An 18,943-nucleotide genomic window follows, 5' to 3' on the forward strand; every position below is an offset into this window, starting at 1 on the left:
CAGCAATGCCTTCAAAAGTAATGGAATAGCTTTAGAAAGTGGATTTATTTTACCTTTATATATGTTGGGCCAACATACTCAACATTTACGTAAAACAACAATAAAATGTAATACTAAAAAATGTTATATTACCTTATCTCGTGCAGTGAGAAACCGTGGATCGTCCTGGAAGGCTTCTTTTACTAGTTTACTAAATCTATTAAACAGGGTCAGTAATTGTTCAACATATTTTTCAGAATCCTTGAGACAAGTAAACAAAAAAAAGCATGGTATTAGTACTAAAGAAACCCTTCTTTTGTTGTAATGCAGAAAACAGTGTGCAACAGCAAAGCAGTTATGTGAGTGTGGGGGGCGGGGCACATAAAGTGGCATTACACCATGTTAAATCTAGAGTATTAATTCATTTTGGTTTATGTGAAGCAGGGTAACATTCTAATGTAAGGGGGAAGGAATCTCCTCTGTACCATTTTTTTTTTCACCTGCAGAGGCCTCCCTCCCCCCCACACCTCCCAACCAACACCAATATGGCCCTGCTCCCCTGTGCCTCATGTATGACAGACTGACTTCCTCTGCCCTTGATATCCAGCAGACAAAAGTATGCACAACGGAAGCCAGGACCATATCAGTTTCAAATGCACACAGTCCTGGTTGGCATGCAGTGGTCAGACATGGCAGCCATTGACCCTGCTGTGCTGCACTGCCTTTTACTGTAAGGTCTAAGGAAGCAAGGCTGTATTGAAGTGTGTGGATGGTGAGGTTTGGTAGGGCCCTCTGCTGGGGATTAAAGTGGTATGTGCAGTTAAAGCCAAGGCCATATTGGCTTTAAATGTTCTTGCTACTAGTTGGCAATCTCTGCCAGAGAGAGGGGGTCCAGTGGTATTGGGGACACTCACTGATGATGGGTAAGTTCTGAAGGGACACCTAAGTCCAGGTCCAGACTCAAAATAAGCCTTGGTATTACAACTATACAGAGTTGCAAATGGCCTACACCAGCCCAATAAATAATGACTGTCTATCGCATCTTACAGCAGCCCCTCTGGCATTTGCTAAAATCCACATATTGCCAGTCTGAACCAGCCTGAAACCCCCACAGGTGTCACCTGAGACAACCCAACAACCATAATAACAGCCCCCAACTTTTTTTTTTTACATAAATGTTGCTCACGGGTAAAAATGTTTATGGACCTCTGACAAGTAACTATGTGCATGTCATGCCATTTGCAAATATCTAAATAATAAAGAAGGAGCCTATAAAAAGCTGTGACTTGCAAAGTCACATTTGAAGCCTTCTGTGATACATTTCATGCTGGGTGGCTGAATGCTTTCCAATACTATTTTTGTTTTTTACATTATAGCAGTCGTTTCTGCTAACCACCTTATCTCCGAGTCTTGTTGTAAAAGATAAGGTTCTGGTAGGTAAAATTACCAACAGTGTTCAGACATGGCGAGAGCCAACCCTGTTACCCTACTCTGCCATTTATTATGAGGTTCAAACATGCAAAGCTGTATTTGGTGTGTAGATGGTGTGGTTCAAGAGGGAGCCTCTGCAGGGGATTAAACTGGTATAAAGGGGTTTTATTATAAAGCATGACTTGACCTGTGCCTTTCAGACACTGGGATGCACATCACCCCAGGAAGCAACAACACAGAGTGCTGCTTACATGCAAATCCTTACAGTACAGGCACTTCATCTAGGGTGAGTGCAAAGGGTGACTCAGAACTGGATTACATGTATAGTTGGAGTAAAGGTAAATAAACAGAAAGTGATCATATTGCAGTGCAGAGCTCACACAGAGCACTTGGTAATGCAGTTAAAATGTTAACAGGATGCTTTACTCATCATTTACTGTATTGTTAAGCCATATACAGCCAATTTACATGGGAAGCAAGAAGTTCAATGGCTTTGTCTACTCTGTGTATCTTTGAAAATGGCAAACAGTATTGTTACTTACAGTAGTAATGGTTTCTGCAGCAGCCACCATGTCAGCCAAGCCAGCACTTACAATGTGCTCTTCTAGATCTTTTAACATGGGTTCTATTCCATTAGGGACTTTATCCATAAGGGAAAACATTAAATGCAGCTCTGTAATGAAATTCAATAAATATTTATAGTGTCAAATAAGGTTTTTTTTAAACTATAATCAAGTTACCATCAAATTTAAAAGAGAAAGAAAGGTAAAAACTAAGTAAGCTTTATCAGAAAGGTAAATACAGCCATAAGTACTCACAAAAACGAGAGTCCTCTTATCAAAAGAAACACAGGATTTCTTGTCTCTTTTTTTGTAAACATAATGTTCCAGTGTCTGACTTTGCCAGAGTCTGCACAGTTCTCTTCTCCCTCCCCTCCCCCGCTCCCCCTCCCACTAGAATGATAAGAACTCCTCCCCCCTCCCTTAGGAATGTGTATAACGGCTAGACTGCAGGCAGGCAGATACTTAAAATGGCAGCTGCTACCTTAAGCAAACGGAGAAAGCTTCTAAAGCTGTTTACTCAGGTATGGTAATGCTCTCTGCAGAATAAATATATTGTTCTATGTGGCACTAATGTGGCAAATCTATTGGCAGTAAAATGCTAAAATGACTTTCCTTCTCCTTTAAAGCATAATTCCAGTCTTACCTTCTTTTTAAGGAACAATATCAACTTTTAAATAAAATTACAGATTACCTACTGTAACTAACCCTTGCTCCTTATGTCACATGAATGAAAGCACCTTGGGTGCCACTGGGTAAGTACTACATGGAAAAGCCCTTTGCAAGGTGGCGTTGGCTTTAGACACAATAATGCCTTTGGCAATGTGGCACAACTAAAATCTACCTGTTACAACTGGTATGAGCAGTACTGGGCTGCAACTGAAATAAAACCATGCACCTATCTGGAGGCCACACTGCAGACTAGAGTCAAGGAGTCAACAACTACCATTTTTGTTTAGATGAACCAATCAAGCAAAAGCACATAGATAAAACAAGCTACAGAGGAATAAAGCAGTTGTACTCACTTTCCGTTTCATTGCGCTTGATCATGCCTTGACATTCAGCTAAAATTGTCTCTTTGAAGGACGTCACAAGAGCATTTACACAACATTCCATTAACTGAAAACACAAATGAAAAAAACAGTAAGGATAGCTTGCTGAACCAAAGATGTTAATGAATAAATAAATAAAGCATTTGGACAGGGACATTGTTATATCATTAGCCAGAGGCTACGATCTTCCATGTCAAGTAACACACTTGAAATAATTTATCTCCTTTACTCCCTACCATCTCTTCCCATCCACTTGCTTCCTTTGGTCACCCATAGCTGACATCAAACCGATGACCACATTAGATTTGGCAGCATGATGTTGGTGGTGCCAGCAGAGGGCAGCAGTGGGCCTGGGCTAGGAAATCGGAGGGCATATATACATATATACACATATATAAAAACTGCACATTCTAAACTCTGAACAGAATATACAGTATAGCTCCTGTCTGACCCAACTGAAGCTTATAATGTTATATTATACACTTTGTGGTTTTGTTAATTTAGATAATGACGTCCAAAACCACACTACACATAAAATTTTTGCAAAAACTGAAACTGAATGTAAAGCAGCATTTTACTTCCTGTCTGTACCAGAACAATCAAAAACAAAACAAATCACTAAGAAGCCTCTGTATAAACAAACCCACTCCCTGCAGCCCGATAAGAGTGTAAGATAAGCAGCAGCTCATTATACAGCAAGCTTCTCAGTCAGGTGAATCTACGCTGACAGAAGCGTATCGGTATACCTACTGCCTGCACAGAGTTACATTCCCGTCGTGTCTCTAGATAACGGAGCGCTCTGTTCTCTTCTTCCTTTAGTTTAGCGTCTGCCTGTTCAGAAGATGACAGGGGTTACAAACTTTGGGTCACTTGCCGCACGTTGAAGGTGTGCCGCTCTGTCTCTTTATACTTACATATTTCATATAGTTCTGTACCCCATTCTGCTGCAAATAGGAAGGGGCCTGTGTGCGGTAGAAACGCTCTGTTGAATCCAAGTAGGCTTTTTCGAAATTATCCCTGTAGATCTGGAGTTTGTCTTCCGGATTAGAACATAAATTAACTAAGAACAGAAGAACCAGAGAGTGAAAACTCTATTCTAACACAAATATCCCTCCCAGCTAGCATGAAAAGCTACATACTGCCCTTTGAAACGTTAAGCTACTGGCCATACACGGCCAGATTTAAGCTGCTGATTTGGCCCCTTCAGACCAAGTTGTCAGCTGATCATGTATGGGCCCTCCCTGACTTTCAGATATTTATTGTGCAGGTTTGAAAATCCTATCAGAAGGAGGACTGCATTGGTGTGTTGATGCTTTCCTTTTCCGACAGCTTGCATTCGCCTCAGTTATGATCCCATCTTTGATGAGAGGGCCAAATGATCAAATCAGCTCAATGTGGCCCAACACAAAAATAGCCACATCAGGCAAAGTCATGCAAGTTACCCTGACCTTATGTCTCAGCCACCCTCCCTTTTATAATGTAAGTTCTTGCGAGCAGGGCCCTCCCCCTAGTGTCTCCGATCCTCATCCAAATGTAACTGTAAACCATTTTTGTGAATCGTTTATATGTATATGTTAACTGTTCTGTCTTTTGTACCCCTTTATTCTGTAAAGCGCTGCGTAAATTGAAGGCGCTATAGTAATAATAATAATAAAAGATCCGATCATTTACCAACCTTGCCAAACAAGTGGACCTCCCATTACATGGCCACCTTAAGACCAAGTAGAAAGCAAATTATAACCCAGCTGTATTTTATTTTTAAATCTACTCTGCTAAACATTACATATTTTTAGGCACATAATTTGGTCAGTGTTACAAGCTTCACATGACAAGTGGCAAAGAGTTTGTTATGTAGCACACTGCCTGTCATATACATTGAGCTCACTGCCTTATTTCCACTGAGCCCAGATATTATGATGGTATTCCCTATAAGCACAATAGCAGTCAAAATGCCATGACATACCATACTCCTTACTGGTGCAACCCACTGAGGGATATATTAAAGCAAATAAGAGACAGCTAATGGATAGCGGTATTTTGACCACTCTGCTTTCTGTTAGACACATATGAACATGTGCAATAAAATCAAACAGATGTAGAGGTTTGTATAAAATTTCAAGCGGATAAGTAAAACAATTGCTAAACCCATCAGCTCACTTTAATATGAAAACCCAAAAACCAAGAAATAAACCGTCTGACAAGCACATACATTTCAAGAGCTCCCAGTGTACGCTTTCTGTATCAATCTACAAGGATAAAAAAAAAAAACTGTATCCAGCACATACCATATGACTCCCTCACTCCTATTACAAGTTGAGAATCAAAAGCCTCTCCTAGTCGCTCGGCATGGACCAATTTCATTGCGCTATCCTGAAGTCGATTTTTTATATTAGAAAAAATAGATTCATTCCATGTGTCCAGCATCAGCTGCAAGAGAAAAGAAACGGTGTAAGTAGTACGTACAAAGAAATGATTCTCATTTAAAACTATAGCCATTCATTAGAATAAGCTTACCTTTCGTACAATACTATCTTCTACGTTGGATTTTTTGTTGCTGCCTTGCTTTCCCATTAAAGTGATTTCTAGTTGACAAAAAGGCTTTGGTAAGATGTCACATTGCGTGAAGAACTTGCGCCACTCTACAATGTAAGCTTTAAGTAATGCAGTGTCATCTTGATGGCTTAGTACCCTCTGAAGCACAAAAGCAGAAAAACAAGATAAAGATACAACATGTAAATATAAAGTCAAATATCTCACATAAATGCTCCCCCTTATATGTTGCACTTTGCTCCTACTCATGGGCAGCAATTTTGGGTGACTTGTACATGGCACAATCCAGGAAGTTATTACACCAGTATTATGCCAGATATATGCCTGTAACTGCTTTCACAGTTACAGGCCGAGAAGCAACATTTAATAGTATTCAGCAGGGTGGTGTGTTTAGATCTTCCTACTATTTTCCTTCTGGTGGTGGTGCTCTTTATTATTGCTTGCACAAGTAGGAGCAGCAGCAGTTTCCTGCAGTCTATTACTGCCTGCCCTTTAGGCCCATACCCTCCCACCCTTCCCTGCTACAGTCAGGTGATCCCAGTGCAGCCAATAAAAGTGCTTCCATTTGGGGGTTTTAACCTTGAAAGCAAGTAAGATGCAGGTAAAACTCAGTCCCTTTGTTAAATGTATAAAGAAGCAGTAGAACTCTTAACGAATCAGATGAAAGTGAGTGTAGGACTAGCCAGACCAGGGGTGACTGTGACGTAGTTGGCCAGCTTGAATATATTACAATATATGGACAAACATTTTGATAATGGGTGAGTGCAGAGGCTCTCTTATTGCTGTCCATACCCATATGGATACATTTGCCCCTACTCATAGGTGGTGGTCATGATATTATTGCTTGCCCAGATAGGAGCAGCAGTAGTTTCTTGCACTCTACACACCCACATGGATACACTTGCCCCTACCCATCAATTCATTTAAATATACAGCTTTACGTTTGAAGTTTACTTGTTGAATTGGCCTGCAGAGGCTATAAGTCGCATTTGGTGCAATCTGCTCAGGATTCAGCATTTATCTTAACAAATGATAACAGAAGATAAGCATTTTTTTTTAATTAGTAATGTATAAAAGCAATAGATCTGTCTGTGATGCAAATGCTAGTGCAAGTGAGGCCCAAACTGTCCAACCAATCAGCAGTAATGTAAATGTACACAATACCATGTCTCTGTAAGGTACAGGTAAGAAAAACAGGATGGAAATTTCCCATTGAATGAAGATACATAAACTGCATTAGCCAGTAAATGTTATAGAAGACATTAGTTCACTACTGGGCTACCAAGAATTTTATTTAAAATCTTATTCTGCCCAAAATAATTTTTAAAACACATTCCTTCTATATTTAGATGAGGACAATTCATTGGCGCTATATTATTTTTCACACAGTTTGTACCCTTTACAATCCAGTGAAGACCAGAACAGGACCGAAATTAATATGGATAAAGTTTTACCAGAAACCAAGTGTAGACTGTGCTGTATTGGGTGGTGAAAATAATGCAGCTGCCAGGCATGTACTTATGAAGGAGTATACTGGTCCCTACTAGTGGAAAAAAAAGCCCAGTATACCATGGAGGGGGTTACTAAGGTCTCCAACACTAGTAAATAACACCATTTCCAAGTCCAAATAATTAATGGGCAACTTACAGCCTGAGCTTGCTTTATAAAATCAAGGATGTCTTCTTTTAAAGCCTGATGAATTTTTGCAGGGCCCTTGTCATCCCATAGGCAAACTGCATGTACATCTCTGCAAAACAAAATCCAGGAGTGTTTAACAGATACCTCTGAATCCACTTCTACGCTCTATCATTATATCATAATAGAAAGTAGTAAGTAATGCATGTATTATGACAGCATGAAACCAATGCAAGCCTGATGATTGCATTTAAATACCCTCCAATCATCCTATTTTATGTATGGTATTTCTACCAGTGTAAGTTCTACCTCTTAAATAATTCTGCACAGCCTGTGAGTGATGTCAATTATTTGATATAACTCCAGCGTTGTTTAGAGGTGTCAACACCACATTAAATAAAGTCAGGCAAATGTGGCTGCCTCTAACTCCTGCACGCATCAATTTTCAAGATCTTCAAGCAGCCCTGAAACTGACACCCCTGATATAAATACCTCTGCCATGTCACATTAACACTAAAGTTAAGCAAAACAGAAAGCAGAATCTTCTTTTGACAAGTCATGTTAAATATTATGTTTGTACATAACATATTACTTAAATGAAATGGTGCTTGCTGGCATTACAAAATATTAGAGGAGATGTAAAACCTAATAATGAATACAGATAGACATGCTGTATATTATATACTGAATGGAGCTTCAGCAGCCCAATAATAGTAATGATTCAGGCCTTCAACGCTGTAAACAGCAGTGTACTGGCTTGGATCTTGTTTATTTTTTGAGTGTCAGTGGCACTGCACATACTCACTGTGTTCCAGGCAGCTGTTGAGAACTAGAGGTCCCCATACACTATAAGATCCGCTCGCTTGGCGATGTCGCCAACGAGCGGATCTTTACCCGATATCCCCACCTACGGGTGGGTGATATCGGGTAGCAAGTTGCTTTAAAAAAAAATAATCTGATCGTTTGCGGCCATGGGCAGTCGGTTCAGGGACCGCATCAACGAGCCGATGCAGTCCCCGATCCGACTGGATTTTCTAACCTGGCCGATCGATATCTGGCCAATTTCAGGCCAGATATCGGTCGGCCAGGTCGCTCGTTTCTGCCCATACACGGGCCGATTAGCTGCCGAATCAGTCCAAGGGACCGATATCGGCAGCTTCTAACGGCCCGTGTATGGGGGTCTTTAGCTTAGGGGTTGTCAGAAATCATCAAGCAGAAAATGAGGTTTCTTTGTAAAATAAAGCTACAGAGCTGATTATTAAGTTGTGATGCATTGATTTTTGCGCTGCCATATAACGAGAATCTTAGTTGCAACTACAAAATGCCAGAAAATACCCTGCCATAGACAATACTAAGAACCACCTTTGCTACTACACATTTAGGGCAGTATAGCCTTGTGTGTACACTGCTCAGAACAGTGTTTGTATACATAGGATTGATCCTGCTTTGTCTTGTGGGATCCTGCGTGCATGTGAAGCAAATTAATGCAGGAACCTTTTTCCTGTAACTCAAGCATTAAAATTGCCAATGACCTAAATACTTTTTTAGAAGTCTATTTTTTATTAATAATAATAATAATAGCCAATTTGACTTGTAAGCTAAAAACAAACATCTGGTTGGTTGTTACAGGTTACTAGACCATGGCCAAATATGTGTTCACCCTGTAAATGCCATTCCCATGCTATGGGGTCCTGGTGAGGCCATTTCTTGCCTTATTTACAAACTCCATTATCTGAGGTCAGTATGGTTTAAAAGAGGAATGGTTATTAATATAATAAATCCATTAAGTGCAGTGGATGCTTAATAATGTTTAAAGCATATTTGTCATCAGTCAGCAACATACTGTGCCACTGTACATGAGTGGGAAGCAGGATTCCATGGAGGAGTAATATAAAGGGTAAATTTACCTTCAAATGCCCTTTAATACACACCTTGATTATCTTTTAGGCATTACAGGAAATTGTTTCTCCTCCATCACTTTAACTAGCACAGTTTTTCTCTTAATACTTACGAGAACAAATCGAACCATTGCTGTTTTGTGACGGATTCCTGGCGTAAAAGTTTCAGAACTATAGGTCTCATAAAGTCCCATTTGTCCTCAAATTGAAGGGAACCTTTATTCTGTAAGAGAAAGCAAATGCCATTTAGCTATAGTTCCTTGGTCCTACATCTGTAAAATAAAACTTTCATTTAACTTCAAGCCAATGTTATTCTTTCATATCGACACCTTTAGCTGATTGAACAAGGCCTGCTTAATTACTTGTATGTGATCATACATGTGCACATACACATCTCTGTACAGAAACAGCAATAAAATATCAAGTACAATTATAAAAGTCAGCAAGAGCAAATTTATAATGACATGTTCCTATAGACATTGCAGGTATGGGATCCATTATCTGAAACCCTGTATCCAGAAAGGCTTCCTTCCATAGACTCCATTTTTTGCAAATAATTTTGATTTTTAAAAATTATTTCCTTTTTCTCTGTGATAAAACAGTACCTGTACTTGATCCCAACTAGGATATAATTACCCCTTATTGGGGGCAGAACAGCTCTATTGGGTTTATTTAATGGTTAAATGATTCCCTTTTCTCTGTAATAATAAAACAGTACCTGTACTTGATCCCAACTAAGATATAATTACCCCTTATTGGGGCAGAACAGCCCTATTGGGTTTATTTAATGGTTAAATGATTCCCTTTTCTCTGTAATAATAAAACAGTACCTGTACTTGATCCCAACTAAGATATAATTACCCCTTATTGGGGGCAGAACAGCCCTATTGGGTTTATTTAATGGTTAAATGATTCCCTTTTCTCTGTAATAATAAAACAGTACCTGTACTTGATCCCAACTAAGATATAATTACCCCTTATTGGGGCAGACCAGTCCTATTGGGTTTATTTAATGGTTAAATGATTCCCTTTTCTCTGTAATAATAAAACAGTACCTGTACTTGATCCCAACTAAGATATAATTACCCCTTATTGGGGCAGACCAGTCCTATTGGGTTTATTTAATGGTTAAATGATTCCCTTTTCTCTGTAATAATAAAACAGTACCTGTACTTGATCCCAACTAAGATATAATTACCCCTTATTGGGGGCAGAACAGCCCTATTGGGATTATTTAATAGTTAAATGATTCCCTTTTCTCTGTAATAATAAAACAGTACATGTCATTTCGCCAGTTTCCATGAATGGCTAAAATGTAAGGTACAGAAATTGTTTAAGTCCAATTACTTTTAAAAATTGTTTTGGAAATGTTTTCTCCCTGCCATAAATGTTTATGTGATAATCGAATGAATCAAGCCAATATACATCTGTGCGCAGCTACAGTGATAGAAATTTTTGGGCAGGGTTATATTTTAGGTTTTGCACAGACTGCAACAGGCATTTCCCAGAAATAGCTACACAGGGCTGCTATGCAGCAGGCTATAAATAGGCCAGCGCCGTGACCAGTCCAGCTATGGGCCCGTTCCCTTTCAGTTACACAGAGCTAGAAGCCTTAACGAAGGGCTGTCATAATTAGCTCTCCCATATGTCTAGCTGAGGGTGCTAAATGGGAACAATATCTACTGTGCACCAACCTATTAAATAGCAGTAAGGATACCAAATGTTTAACACTTACTGTACATTTATAAATAATGGGGATCCATTTACGCCCACAAGTGCAGTGAGCAAGTGCCATGTTTTTTTCTCAGTGTTTTTTTTACCAGAATGCCAAGACCATTGCAGTCGCAAGGGGCATTGCATATGATGCTACTGTGCAGAATTGTACCTAGCATTATTTTCAGTGCTCAGCATGACGTCCCCATACCTTTGCAAAATGGGGTTCAATATGCAACTCACTGCGGGGAGAAGTGCAGGAACACAACTGCAAGGGCACAGCAAGCACAGTGTTTTGAGGGCCTTAAGGGCAATGGCACACAGAGATCAGTTGCCTGAGGTTAAACTTCGGCTACTGTGGGCGACTAATCTCAGGAATGGCTACAAGTTGCCTGGGATCCCTGCCATACATGAAGGAAGGGAAACCAAATGCCCAACCAATACGACATTAAACTCTTCCATACTGGCATCCAATTACAGGTATGGGACCTGTTATCCAGAAAGCTCGGGACCTGGGGTTTTCTGGATAAGGGATTTTTCTGTAATTTGGATCTCCATAACTTAAGTCTACTAAAAATCATTCAAATATTGAATAAACCCAATAGGACTGTTCTGCCCCCAAAAAGGGGTAATTATATCTTAGTTGGGATCAAGTACAGGTACTGTTTTATTATTACAGAGAAAAGGGAATCATTTAACCATTAAATAAACCCAATAGGACTCTTCTGCCCCCAATAAGGGGTAATTATATCTTAGTTGGGATCAAGTACAGGTACTGTTTTATTATTACAGAGAAAAGGGAATCATTTAACCATTAAATAAACCCAATAGGGCTGTTCTGCCCCCAATAAGGGGTAATTATATCTTAGTTGGGATCAAGTACAGGTACTGTTTTATTATTACAGAGAAAGAGGAATCATTTAACCATTAAATAAACCCAATAGGACTCTTCTGCCCCCAATAAGGGGTAATTATATCTTAGTTGGGATCAAGTACAGGTACTGTTTTATTATTACAGAGAAAAGGGAATCATTTAACCATTAAATAAACCCAATAGGGCTGTTCTGCCCCCAATAAGGGGTAATTATATCTTAGTTGGGATCAAGTACAGGTACTGTTTTATTATTACAGAGAAAGGGAATCATTTAACCATTAAATAAACCCAATAGGGCTGTTCTGCCCCCAATAAGGGGTAATTATATCTTAGTTGGGATCAAGTACAGGTACTGTTTTATTATTACAGAGAAAAGGAAATCATTTAACCATTACATAAACCCAATAGGATTGTTCTGCCCCAATAAGGTGTAATTATATCTTAGTTGGGATCAAGTACAAGGTACTGTTTTATTATTACAGAGAAAAAGGAAATCATTTTTAAAAATTTTAATTATTTGCTTATAATGGAGTCTATGGGAGATGGTCTTTTTGTAATTCTGAACTTTCTGGATAACCGGTTTCCGGATTACCTAACACTGATTTTACATTAAGGGTCAAGAACATTTTCATGTTTCATAGTCTCTTTTTACGCCTTCCTTGTTTAGATAAATTCTTGTTCTGAAGCTATAGTAAATAATCTTACAAAACACACACTAAAACCAGAGTAGCCTGACTTATGAATAAAATAATCTTATGCATATGAATTAAGTACAGGAGGCACTGAAGGTATATGCCATAGTTTGCAGTAGTTTTGCCATAAAGCACATAAGCCAAGTAAGACCATATGTACCAAATGAATATAAAAACCCTTTAGCAGGATTTACATTCATAATAAGAAAGTAGTACATGTAGCAAGTGAAAGTAATCGGATCACCGTCTGTCAGTGACTATGGCACCTCCTTAACATCAAATAAAGGTAATTAGTGTCATTAAAATCTTTTAATTGCAAAGGTTCCCAAGCCATGCCTAATTGTCTAGTTGCGTTCCAGCATGCTTTTGGAAATGTGTGTGACTGGTACAGCAGCGGTTTTACACAGTAAGTGGTATCCATACTAAATGCAGATGTACCAATTAAAGTTCACTGTCATACTGTCATGGAAAACATGTTTTTTTCAAAACGCATCAGTTAATAGAGCTTCTCCAGCAGAATCCTGCATTGTAATCTGTTTTTAAAAAACACAGATTTTTTATATTTAATTTTGAAATGTCACATGGTGCTAGCCATATTCTTCATTATCCAGGGTGCCACAGCCATGTGACCTGTGCTCCGATAAACTTCAGTCACACTTTACTGCTGCGCTGCAAGTTGGAGTGATATCCCCCCCCAGCAGCCAAACAGCAGAACAATGGGAAGGGAGCAAGATAGCAGCTCCCAGTAGGTATGAGAATAGCACTCAATAGTAAGAAATCCAAGTCCAGCTTGGGACTCCTCCAGTTACATGAGAGTAGGAGAAACAATAGGTTAGCTGAAAGCAGTTCTAATGTGTAGCGCTGGCTACACACCAATATTACAACTACAAAAAAAAATAAATTTGTTGGTTCAAGAATAACATTTTAAATGGTAGATTGAATTATTTGCTGTGTAAACAGTGTAATTTTGAAATAAAAAGTACCCCATAAAAATCATGACAGAATCTCTTTAAAAAAATAAAATTAGGATGAGTTTGGGAAATAACATATATTTGTTGCCCGAGATATTTTACTACATATTCTATTATGGCTTGTGCGGGAGTTATGGTTCCCAAACTGTAGCATTGTCTGGAAAGGTGCAGCCTGGCACTCAGTTAGGGCAAGATTTGTGGATAACACCTATTTGCTACCCTAGATATTTATGGAACCCTAGAGGTCCATGTATCAACATTTGGATTTTTTATGTTTTTGAAACTACGACTAAACTCATTTCCACAAACAAAAAAAGAACATGGAAGATAAAACATGAAAACCACAACTTTTTCATATTGTTGCACAAATGACAATGTCAAAACCCCCCAAAAAACTCTAAAACCACCTAAGTTTGCACCTAAGGCAAAGTCGCCAAACAAGTGGATCTTCTCCGATTTGCCCACAGAAAGTGGGTGATATCGAGCTAAATCAATCATTTGAGCCTAGGGCCAAGACTGAATTACAACAGCGGACATAGGCCCTGTAGGACCAAGGTTCACATCAATGAGCCGATGTGGTCCACGATCGGACGGGAAAATCAAACCTATCCGTTCAACACCTGGCCAATTTATGACCAGATATCATTCAGGGCAGCCTGTCGGGTGGATTTTCAGTGGGAGTACAGCAGCAAAGGCCTTTCGAAAACAGTTACCTCTTTTCACTCGGTCAATTGCAACCTATGTTTTGGATCTGTTCAATATTCAATCTGTTTAGATAGATTCTGTCTTACTACAACCAATCCAACATTAGTTCTAGCACAGAACCAAGCTTAGTATGCGTTAGGGATGTTCAAGGTGTCCAGTATGCTGCGGGCTTGCCAGCGGGTTGCCTTGCATATGGTAATGACTTTTCGGTTAAAGTCCTTGAAGACGTATTCTCTATCAATGCTCTAATAATGCTCTAGTTGTTGCTTGTTTCAAATCTCGTTGTTTACTATGTGACAATGACAATAAAGATATATTCTATTCTAATAATGGTGTGGCTGTGCTAGTAAAGCTATGCCGAGCACTTGCAGAAGACTGCTCCAGCAGCAGGCATATTTTTAGGACAGTCTATGACCGGTGACTTTCATTCTGTGGACATGACCTGTATTTGTGAACTTGTGTACAATGTTTGTCATTCTCATATTCAAGACCCACTGACTAAACTGCATAGTCGGTGTAAAAAACTCGCTGCCTTTGGCTGTCATGTCTTACTTTGCTTCCAAAAGTCACAAAATGTGGTTCATTTATACCAGCATTTTTATACAAACTGAAGCTGGACCAATCAGTATCAAGTCAATACAGATTATAGCTTGCCACTTTCACAGTCACACTCAGGCTTTACAGTCTAGTGCTATGGAAATCAGACACAGGAATATCTTTAATGCTTAACAAAGTCATTTTCATACTCACAGTGATCCTGCTATAGTTCCCAAATATTTAGAACACATAAGTGTACAATCCCAAATTTACTACCATTAAGGCCTGCCAACTAGGTAGACATAGGAAAGTAATATGCATTCATTCCAAATCTACACAAGGCATTTATTTAGATGCTTTAAAGGAGAAGGAAAGCCATTTTGGCATTTTACTGCCAATAGATTAGCCACATTAGTGCCACCTAGCACAAAATATTTATTCTGCAGAAACCAAAACAGCTTTAGAAGCTTTCTTCTATTATCGTCTAAAATAGCAGCTGCCATTTTAAGTAGCTTCCTACTGCAGCTCTAGCCATTATAGCTAAGATCACACAATCCTAAGGGAGGGGGGAGGGAGTTCTTAGCATTCTGGTGGGAGGGGGAGAGGGGAAGAGAGAGGAGAGAACTGCACAGACTCTGGCCCCGGGAATTAAAGATGTTTCTGAGAGAGGAAGTCAGACACTGGAACATCATGTTTACAAAAAAAGAGACAAGAAATCCTGTGTTTCTTTTGATAGAGGACTCAGTGCAGCATTACTGTAAGTGCTTATGGCTGTATTTACATAGACCTTTCTGATAAAGCTTACTTAGTTTTTACCTTTCCATCTTCCTTTAAATGAACACTTATTAAAGATGGCAGCACTGAAGCAGTAAGGGATAGCTTGTTACCACTCCTTAAAATTACTATGACCCTTGAGTGGAGCCAATGAAGGAAGCCGTACCCATATAGATGCCAATGTATACCACATGAACAGTCAAACAGTCGGACATTATGTTTTCTATTTTGGAGATATGATTGTAGAAAAGATCAGTGTTCATACATGTAAAGCCATCTTAAAGCCATACGGACACCAGAAATTAGACCTTTTTTTTTTACTTTGTCTTTGCACGCTATTTATAATTTTGCCTTAAAAGTATTTGCCCAATGCTTTGATTAGTCGTCGCAACCGTCCTTTTAGAAAGTTACTTGCCGCGTGTTTTCCAGTAAAGCATCTTGTTATCGCACAGTGTGGAGGGAATGACACACATCATTCCCTTGTACTCCCTATTCAGCAGGAGAAATGGAATGTGACTATGCCAAAATGCAGATATGAATAATAATTGATACAACGGGCAGAATATAGTGGAACAAATTAGCTCATCCATTTAGGCCCGGCCTGTGTATGGGCACTACCGACGGGCCTGCCCGACCGATATCTGGCCTGAAATCGGCCAGATCTCGATCGGGCAGGTTATAAAATCTAGTCGGATCAGGGCCCCAAGGCCAAACGATCGAATTAGCCTGGATTCTCCCGATTTCGCCCACCTGTAGGTGGGGGATATCGGGAGAAGAGCCGCTCGCTTGGCTAACCTTTAGGCTTATTAGGGATTATGTAATGCACTAAGTTTGCCCAGGAGCAACCAATCAGCAGGTAGAATTTATTGGTCCAGTCCTATTGGGTTTATTTAATCGATTTTTAGCAGACTTAAGGGAAAGATGCCTTATCTGGAAAACCCCGGGTCCCAAGCATTCTGAATAACAGGTCCCATACCTGTACTGGGCTCATATTGAATCTAGTGATGAGCAAAATCTTTTTGCCAGGTTTCACCATGAAAAAAACAGCCACCTCGGACTCCAAAGACCAATAAAACAAACAAAAAAAGGTTGCGCTGTATCTGTGGAAAACCGCCCGTTGACTTTAATGCATTTTGAGAATTTTCCCCGCAAATTGTTTGCAAAGAACTGATTCCTTGTGTTTCAACCCTTTCTCCTTGTAGATTGTAAGCTCTTTTGGGCAGGGCTCTCTTCACCTTTTGTATCGGTTATTGAATGCTTTATATGTTACTCTGTATGTCCAATGTATGTAACCCACTTATTGTACAGCGCTGCGGGATATGTTGGCGCTTTATAAATAAATGTTAATAATAATAATAAATTCCTGTATCACTAATTGAATCCACATCCTGCATGGCTATTTAGCAATTACTTTAGACCAGGGGTTGGGAACCTTTTTGGCTGAGAGAGCCATAAACACCACATATTTTAAAATGTAATTCCGTGAGAGCCATGCAATATGTTTGGCCACGGATGCTGCGGGGCAAGGTAGGGTGGGTCCCAAGGATGCCGGACATGGCTTAGAACACGCCTTCTATCCGCCGAGTGCAGGCCACGCCCCCCATTATTTTTTTTATTAAAGATTTGGCACTGAGCCAGATGCATCCATCAAAAGAGCCGCATCTGGCGCTCGAGCCATAGGTTCCCTACTCCTGCTTTAGATGCATGCTGCATGGCTTCACATAAATCATATAGCATCTAAATTAATTGCTAATAAACCAGGATGTGGATTCCATACGTGGCTAGTATTAAAGGGCAAGCCCACTCTCCAGACGATGCTGAAGTTCAGCTTCCAGCACCCAAACAGCATTATTCTGTCAGTGGGATGTTGGTGGCTGCTGTTCAGATCCAGGTTGGCTTGGGGTCCTGATCCAAGTGCTGGTGTGTTCTGATCCAAGTGCTGGTGCGTTCTGATCCAAGTGCTGGTGCGTTCTGATCCAAGTGCTGGTGCGTTCTGATCCAAGTGCTGGTGCGTTCTGATCCAAGTGCTGGTGCGTTCTGATCCAAGTGCTGGTGCGTTCTGATCCAAGTGCTGGTGCGTTCTGATCCAAGTGCTGGTGCGTTCTGATCCAAGTGCTGGTGCGTTCTGATCCAAGTGCTGGTGCGTTCTGATCCAAGTGCTGGTGCGTTCTGATCCAAGTGCTGGTGCGTTCTGATCCAAGTGCTGGTGCGTTCTGATCCAAGTGCTGGTGCGTTCTGATCCAAGTGCTGGTGCGTTCTGATCCAAGTGCTGGTTGCGTTCTGATCCAAGTGCTGGTGCGTTCTGATCCAAGTGCTGGTGCGTTCTGATCCAAGTGCTGGTGCGTTCTGATCCAAGTGCTGGTGCGTTCTGATCCAAGTGCTGGTGCGTTCTGATCCAAGTGCTGGTGCGTTCTGATCCAAGTGCTGGTGTTGTCAGTTAGGAAACACCCAGAGGCCAGTAGTCCTGCTTATTACCTGTACCCAACTCTCTCCAGTTTAGAGGAGGTAGCGCAGGATTTGCACAGGGGCCAGGTTGGCATAAAACAGAAGACATTAGGCTTGGGCCCCTCCACCTCTGGGGCCCCTGGGGGTGTGTTTAGCTGTCAATCAAGTGGTAGCTATTTTAGATCAGAGATATCCACATTTAGCTGTTGGTGAACTACAACTCACACCCACAGTGATCTCTGAAATCAATTACCTGAACTCCTTAAACTTCTCTCTACCTAAGAAAACCCCCCTCTCCCCCCTATATAACTGCATTAGACTGGAACTCAAAGCTCACATACTCAACGCAACGCCCCCTGTAGGAAGCAGCAGCCACAGCAGGAAAGCGGCAGCTTTGCGCTCCCCCAATAACCCATTGGGTGTGCAGCTTTCTATCCCCACACAGCTACCGGTGTGCAGATATGCGGGGGATGGGAAGATCGGTAATGGGCAAATGCAGCGGCCAGGGGGGCTGACACGCACTGACCGGCTTACTAACCAAGGCTGCCGGAACCGGGGTGGGGCTGGGCTGTGTGTCCCGACCTCCCACGGCATACGAGCAGCGGACAGTACAGAGAGGTGGCTCCTCTTACCTTTAACAAATTAGACGTCGCCATGTTCCCTCAACTTGTCTTCCCGCCGGATCCCGCGAGATCTCAGGCCCAACGCGAGATTAGCGGCTCCGCCGCCGCCGGGTCACGTGGGGCACCACTGGGCTCTTACATGTTACTTGTGTAACTATACTGCCAGGCTGAGGTGTATGGGCAGCACTGGGCTCTTACATGTTACTTGTATGGGCAGCACTGGGCTCTTACATGTTACTTGTATGGGCAGCACTGGGCTCTTACATGTTACTTGTATGGGCAGCACTGGGCTCTTACATGTTACTTGTATGGGCAGCACTGGGCTCTTACATGTTACTTGTGTAACTATACTGCCAGGCTGAGGTGTATGGGCAGCACTGGGCTCTTACATGTTACTTGTGTAACTATACTGCCAGGCTGAGGTGTATGGGCACCACTGGGCTCTTACATGTTACTTGTATGGGCAGCACTGGGCTCTTACATGTTACTTGTATGGGCAGCACT

At 40.9% G+C, this 18,943-nt stretch overlaps 1 protein-coding gene across 1 annotated transcript in view; it reads right to left on the reverse strand.

Annotated features, from left to right (window-relative positions):
- cul5 (cullin 5) overlaps nt 1-18,496 on the reverse strand; it is a 28,332-nt gene extending 9,836 nt beyond the window's left edge. Inside the window, exons 1-10 of the mRNA NM_001079368.1 lie at nt 18,449-18,496; nt 9,219-9,328; nt 7,220-7,319; nt 5,537-5,713; nt 5,308-5,449; nt 3,937-4,082; nt 3,773-3,853; nt 2,996-3,089; nt 1,953-2,083; nt 133-240 (exon numbers count right to left, since the gene is read on the reverse strand). Of these exons, the coding sequence (NP_001072836.1) occupies nt 133-240; nt 1,953-2,083; nt 2,996-3,089; nt 3,773-3,853; nt 3,937-4,082; nt 5,308-5,449; nt 5,537-5,713; nt 7,220-7,319; nt 9,219-9,328; nt 18,449-18,472 (1,113 nt within the window). The 5' untranslated portion in view covers nt 18,473-18,496. The remainder of the gene's footprint in view (nt 1-132; nt 241-1,952; nt 2,084-2,995; nt 3,090-3,772; nt 3,854-3,936; nt 4,083-5,307; nt 5,450-5,536; nt 5,714-7,219; nt 7,320-9,218; nt 9,329-18,448) is intronic.
- Nucleotides 18,497-18,943: the final 447 nt, after the last annotated feature.

Source organism: Xenopus tropicalis, chromosome 2, assembly GCF_000004195.4.
Source record: "Xenopus tropicalis strain Nigerian chromosome 2, UCB_Xtro_10.0, whole genome shotgun sequence".
Taxonomy (NCBI): domain Eukaryota; kingdom Metazoa; phylum Chordata; class Amphibia; order Anura; family Pipidae; genus Xenopus; species Xenopus tropicalis.